This window comes from Cannabis sativa, chromosome 7 (genome assembly GCF_029168945.1).
Source record: "Cannabis sativa cultivar Pink pepper isolate KNU-18-1 chromosome 7, ASM2916894v1, whole genome shotgun sequence".
Classification (NCBI taxonomy): Eukaryota; Viridiplantae; Streptophyta; class Magnoliopsida; order Rosales; family Cannabaceae; genus Cannabis; species Cannabis sativa.
In genome coordinates this window covers 56,740,258-56,747,063 of record NC_083607.1, presented here as the reverse complement: position 1 = coordinate 56,747,063, position 6,806 = coordinate 56,740,258, and the positions used below count along the sequence as shown (strand labels likewise).

The 6,806-nt window shown below is 32.0% G+C and overlaps 1 protein-coding gene across 1 annotated transcript; it reads right to left on the bottom strand.

Moving 5' to 3' along the window:
- Positions 1-3,887: 3,887 nt before the first annotated feature.
- On the bottom strand, positions 3,888-6,526 carry LOC115697879 (protein kinase PINOID). Its single transcript, XM_030625045.2, has 2 exons — positions 5,376-6,526; positions 3,888-5,025 (listed from the first exon to the last, which is right to left on the bottom strand). Exons 1-2 carry the CDS (start codon positions 6,011-6,013, stop codon positions 4,170-4,172), a joined length of 1,494 nt encoding a protein of 497 aa, XP_030480905.1. The 5' UTR covers positions 6,014-6,526; the 3' UTR covers positions 3,888-4,169.
- Positions 6,527-6,806: the final 280 nt, after the last annotated feature.

Sequence of the window (6,806 nt, the reverse complement as noted above, 5' to 3'; positions counted from 1 at the left end):
ATTGAATTTATCATTCTAGCCAATCAAGAAAAGGAAAAAAAATCATCAAAGCAACGATTATGTCAGGCAACTTTTTCAACTTCAGCATTGGTGATACTGTTAGGCAATACTTGGCACCACTTTAAAATGATGTTTTAAAGTAGTTAGTAACTTTATTTTTTTTCAGAATTATATATTAATATGAAATATATAGTATCTAATATATTAAACTACACTAACAATATAGTATAACACTTCTATGGGATGTTAATATCTTTTAGCATTTGTCACGGTGGTTTATTATTTATTATTTTTTTAATTAACCAAATAAATGTAGTATAAAATTATCAACTTAAGTCAAATGGTTACAGAAATTTGGGGTTAATTAATTTGAATTTGTATTAATTTGGGCCCGCGATTATCTTCGAACGTTTCACAACAAACACGTCATGGTGCGGCGGCTCCTCCACTTGTCAGTTGGCAATGGACGTTTCTGTTGGCGGGTCAATACCTCGAACAATCCCTCTTCAGGCGGCGCTGAAATGGAAACTTTTACTATTGGACTTTCTCAAAGTTAATACTGATACTGTTATTAGTTCTTTAGATAATTTAGTAACTCGGGTATGGTGATTCGTGATCATTTGAGAATTACTATAGCTTCGGCAAGTTGGCACTTGGATGGTTATTTTGTTCCTAAAGTGGCTGAAACTTTGACTATCTACAACGCGTTGATTTAATGCATCTCCTTGGGTGTGGTATCATTATTCTTGTCTGACTACTTGAATATTGTGCTTAAACTTAAAAATAATATTTTTATTATTTTTTTTTGGGTCTAATTTTAAATAATATTTTTAGTCTTTGTAATAGGCTTAAAGATGCTAGTTTTGTGCATTGTAATACATTTTGTTGTAATGTTGTTGTCTATTTTTTGGCCAAACTTACTCTCATAACATGGAAAAGTGTAATGTGGTGGCCAAAAAATTTTATTTGTATTCAAATAATAGCTTAGCTCTACTTTTATAAAGTGTTTGTTGCTTTTAGTGGTTGAGATATTTTTTTTTAAAAAAAAAAATCATTGTATTAGTCAAGAGTTTAATTTTGGAAAAATAAATTAACATTAATGACCTAAGGTTTACTATATGTTTGTTCTGTTGGAAAACATTAGACACACTGACACGTCATAATAAATAAAATTAATTCAAATAATTTTGAAAAAGAATATAAATAATTTTTTTTTTGAAACAAAAGAATATAAATAATTTAAAGCAACAAGATATATGCTTATATTCGTGGAGATTTTATAATTTATTATATTATTATTATTTACAAATGCCCTTGAAATTGAAATTGTTTTTTATTTGTTTGATGAACAAAATCAATAAAAGTTGATATATAAATATTTGTTTAAATAAAATACATATTTATATAAAAAATTTATTATGACAACAAATATATATGTTTATATTCGTGGAGTTTTTGTATAATTGTTATTATAATAAATGCCCTATATGAAAAATGTTTCGGTTGTTTGGTGAACAAAAATAATTGAAATATTCTTTCATTTTAATGGAACATTGTTTTTAACACATTTATCACATGTAGTTTTATAATTAGTTAGTAATTTTTCATAATTTTTATTAAACTAAAATAAGTGGAATTGGATATTAAATTACACCAATAATAATATTACACATCATAAAAATGTTAAACACCATAATACCCTTTAACATTTCCCATTATAATAGGTATAATTGAAATACTTATATTATAAATCTAGTTTTTTTTTTTTTTTGATAATATAAATCTAGTTAGATAAATACAAGAGAACATAAAAAAAATTAAATTAAGATTATGGGAATGTGAACTTGATGATCACCAACAAACATCAAGAATTTTATATTAGAATTTCTCCTATATAAATTGAATAAATATAGGGTGCATGCATGAATAAAATTTATATTATGAATCTTAATTAGTATTGATTCTTCTACTTGCTAGGTATATGTATTTTTCATAAATAGCATTAACCAACACCTTTTTTTTTTTGGTTAATAATTATATCAACAATTTTGCTTCCCCCCTCATCTATTTATTGAAATTGGGTAATTATTGCAAGACAAAATATTGTAACATGTTTTCCTTCATAACAATAATTTGAAAAAAAATCCAATAATTGTACACAACAAAAGGATAAAAATTATTGGTATATATTTGTATGAATTCTCTTTGTATACATAGGGTTATAACATGCACCCTATCTATCATCTTCAAAACCGAGGCCCACATTACGTACAATACATATATAATTTTTATATGTTATTAGTATTTTTTAAACTAGAGTATTCTAAGTGTTAAAAGGTTAAAATTATTAGGGATATTGGCGGTAAAATTACACATACGACCCTAATAAAAAAAAGACAACGAAATTATTTTATCTTACGATTTTGTTACAGTCACCAGCTCAGAAACACGTGACAACATATTTCTTTAGCTAATTTAATACATAATATAATAATATATTGCCACACGTCTTTGAGTTGACAGTTGATGACCAAAAAAAGATACGATTGTAATAAAATCGTAAAATAATATACTTTTGGTGTCACTTTCTCTTAATTAAGATCATATGTGTAACAATAAAAGAGTTACGCCCTAAATATTCTAAATTATTATTTATAGTCTTAAGAATTTAATGTGACATAATTAATTTTTCACTACAATTAAAAGAAAAAAGTTAAGATATAAGATAATTAGTTGGATATATAAAAGTATTTTGATAATTTAATTTAATTAAATTTTAAAATTTTATTTATTATATTGAAAAGATGTTGCTGCTGGTGATAAAGAAAAGAGATCTCAATAAGTAAAAACAAATAATAATAATAATGAAGGCTAGAAATACTTGAAGACCTAATGTACATGACAACAAATTCATTGATCCAACCTTAAAGCCACAAAGATGCTGATTCTGAAAACATTGCACAGACTATATATAAATATATATATACTTCTATAATTAATTTATATAAATTAATATATGTATGCACATAAAATATATATATAAAATAATAAAGTTTCCACTACTTGAAAAGCCGACCAAATTACTTAAAATATTACTTCTTTTTAGTATATGAATAGAAACTTCGATGAACCTTAGTCCTCATACACCAGATCTATGATTATGATACACGTAAAGTATTTTGTATACCATATCAAATGAAAAAATATTGTTAAAAGATTACTACTATATCTACAAACCCTTTTACGTGGCAAATTAATGTATACATATATGTATATGTATATACTCTAAAAAGTTCATTAACCCTTTTTCAATTAACTATAATAATAATAATCTCGTACTAACCAAAATAATAAAAAAGGCCAAATACTTAAAAACAGTAAATGTGTAATTAGTTTTTAAATATGTACAAAAGACTATTCATACACATAACAAGCCCATGTTCAAAAATAGACCCCAAAGGCTACAACATACCCTACACTCTCTAAGCTTATTAGGCTTAAAATTGTTAAGTGTTGAGTATGCTCACAAATAATTGAATCGAAACTATTAGTAATGGCCTACATATTCATAATATAGTATATTTAATTATCTTATAACAATTATTATTATTATTATTGAAATTTGCTGAAGAGAATCAAATTAAGATTGCGTGAAAATTCAGCCAAAAAGAAAAGAAGATGATGGAAGAAAGAAGGAATTGATATTGGTGTTTTTCTCAAGGAGAGACCGACCAATGAATTTGGATATGGAAGATAGTTGAAAAAACGCAGAATACGATCCCCCATTCCAAAAAGGTTACACTGTTTTTCCAAGGTTCAATACTGTTTGCCTACAATTTTATCTTATCACACAAAAATCCAAATTAAAATAATTTAACACTTGGGAATTAATGGGGAATATACCCACAAATATTTTTCATCTAAAATTATCCAAAATCCCATTACAACGACAGAAACTCTAAATTAAAAAGAAAACATTAACAAAGCTAATATTTTTTTTCTCTTCTTTTTCTTAACTCATTTCTCACATTCCGAGATATATTTACGTAAATATAAGTCAAAATATCAAAACCCCAGAGACAGCTCGAATATACACACCTGTCATTTTGCCAGTGACAAAATCTGGCAGGGCTGACTGGACACGTGGCGCGAATCCCGCCGTTCACATCTCAGAAGTAATCAAACGCAGTAGATGAATGTTTACTACAAATTCCATTACTGTTACGGTTAATATTACTATTATTATTACTATTACAATCAAACGGCGTCGTTTTCTGCCTCCTAAGTCCCGGCACTAGCTCCGGCGGCGGCGATGACCTAATCAACGCCAAATTAAGACCCTTAAAGAACGGGTGCTTCTTAACTTCAGCCGCTCCGCGTTTCGCTCCAAGACGCCGGGTCGGGTCCTTGTCAAGCAACCCGGAAATCAAATCCCGCGCGTGAAGCTCAAGCGGGGAAGAAGGCATCGGAGTTGGGAAAGCGAGTGGCGTCTTGACAATGTTTAAGAGCGTGAGTTCGTTGGATTGAGCCGCGAATGGTGTACGGCCGTAGATCATTTCGTAGATGAAGACACCGTAGGCCCACCAGTCCACGGCGTTGCCGTGGGACCTACCGGAAGCCACCTCGGGTGAAACGTACTCGTGTGTACCAACGAAGGAGCATGACCTGGCAGTTACCGGCTCGGCTACGAAGAGCCGGTTAGCCGCCGTGAGTGTTTGGACTCGGCGCGAACGGAAGAGACGGTTGGGGAAGCAAGCAAATGGTGAGAGTGATGATGACGTGGAGGTTGTGCTCGTGTGTGAGCGGGAGTAGGATGGAGTTGTTGATGGTGAGGGAACGTAGGGTGGAGATGAGTCAGGTGATTCAACGGCTGGGATTGCATCTGAGCATAGAGATAGGTCAAAGTCAGAAAGCATAATGTGACCGTCCGATCTGACCAATACGTTTTCTGGTTTTAAATCTCTGTATATAATTCCCAGCATGTGAAGATACTCTAACGCTACCAAAACTTCAGCTGCGTAGAATCTGTCATAGTAATTAACAAGAAGACCGAGTTAGACTGAGTTGAATTGAGCGAGTTATGTCTCGATCGATCTAAATCATGCATGAATTTAATTTAAAAAAACTGACTGTGAATGTGATGATCTTTTGTTGTTTGTTTCTAGGTAAAAAACAAAGAGAAAATTCCAGAAATTTTCTCGAGAAAAAAAAAGAAACCCACAGAATATTCTTACTTTGCAGAAGTAAAGCAGACAATGAAAAGAACAGTTCGATCGCATTCGTCGTAATCGAGTTTTTCTCTTTTGTTAAAAAGTAAAACTCTGAACCAAAAGAAAACTTTGACAGAAATTTTTGGAGTTTTGTAGTAAATATACCTTGCAGAGTTGAGCGAGAAGCGTTTGTGAGGTTGTTTGTGTCGAAGAGAATGCAAATCACCGCCGGAACAATACTCCATTACTATGCAAGAGAAATGTGAAGCTTCAAACTCTGCGTAAAGAGTTGGAAGAAACGGATGGTCGAGCATTTTCAAGATTTTTTTCTCCATTTCTGCTCTGTGAACCTTCTTCTTCACAGCTAAAATCTCTTTATCCACAACTTTCATGGCATAATAACAAGAAAGATTGGAATTAACTTCGTCATTATTATTATGATTACTCAGTCTGCATAGGTATACAGTGCCGATGTCGCCAGCCCCAATTTTTTTGAGGATATTGAAATCGTGAAACGTGAGACCAGACTCTCGTCCGAACGTAGCGGAACGGATGGCGGAGTAGGCAAAGTCCGACGATCTGTGTGGCTTTAGTGAGATACTGCGGTTGGTGTTCTCTTCTTGCGATTGTGATGTGGAAAGCTCGATTGGCGCCACTGTTGCGGCGGCGGCGGCGGCGGCGTCGAAGGAATGTCTACTGAAACTACTACAGCTCTCGCTGCTCATTGAGCTTTGGCTTGAATTGGCAGTCTCCAAACTAAGCTGATCACCGTCTGAGTCACGGCCTAAACCAAGCTCTAACATCTTAGAGAAGAACCCCCAAAAACCTGAAACCTCTCCAGTACTACTCCTCCTACCTCTTCCAGTGTATATATATATCTATATATAATATTATAAACACGCAGTCAAAAGCGATGAAAAAGCAAAGAGAATCGGATTTTGTATTTGAACTGTTCCTTAAAAAAAAATGTGGGTTGAATTCGATTTACAACAGAATCTGATACCAGAAAAATGAAGGGAGAAACTAATTAGCTGGAAAGAGTTGCATAAAAAGCTTTTTCTGCGAGTTGTAGTGGTTTTATAGCTAAACTGCCATTAAAGCATAAGCTGTGAATGTAATGGTGCAGCTTTTTCAGGGTTTTTCTGACCTGAAAATGAAAAAGAAAATTAGGGTTTCCGAAGAGATATTCAGTTGGAGAGAAGAGGAGACTTTTTTTTTTTTTTTTTTTTTTTGAACTAAGAGAAGAGGAGACTTTAATTTGGGTTTCAATGAAGTTTTTAGAGAGAGCAGAGGAGAGAGAAAGAGAGATTGGAAAAGGTAGAGAGGTAGTTGAGGGGTATTTATAGTACGTAGTACAATGAGGTAATAATATGTGTCCTTTTTTAACCACGGTTAAAAACTAATAGGGTGAGTTGGAGGGAAAAAATGAAAAGTTCTTACTCATTACTTTCTAGGTTAATAATATGACTTTTATTTTTTTTTTAATTGGAAATTTGACTTTTACTTGGTACTATGATTTCGTAGAATTTATAATTTAGTCCTTTCAACTTTATTTTTTGAATTTTTTTCTCCCCAAATATATTTTCTTTATTTATT

Excerpts from the sequence above, each read along its gene's own strand:
- LOC115697879 (XM_030625045.2), bottom strand. The coding sequence starts at position 6,013 with ATGTTAGAGCTTGGTTTAGGCCGTGACTCAGACGGTGATCAGCTTAGT. Across the intron at positions 5,026-5,375 it reads TTCTCGCTCAACTCTGCAAG|ATTCTACGCAGCTGAAGTTT; the intron begins GTATATTTACTA and ends TTACTATGACAG.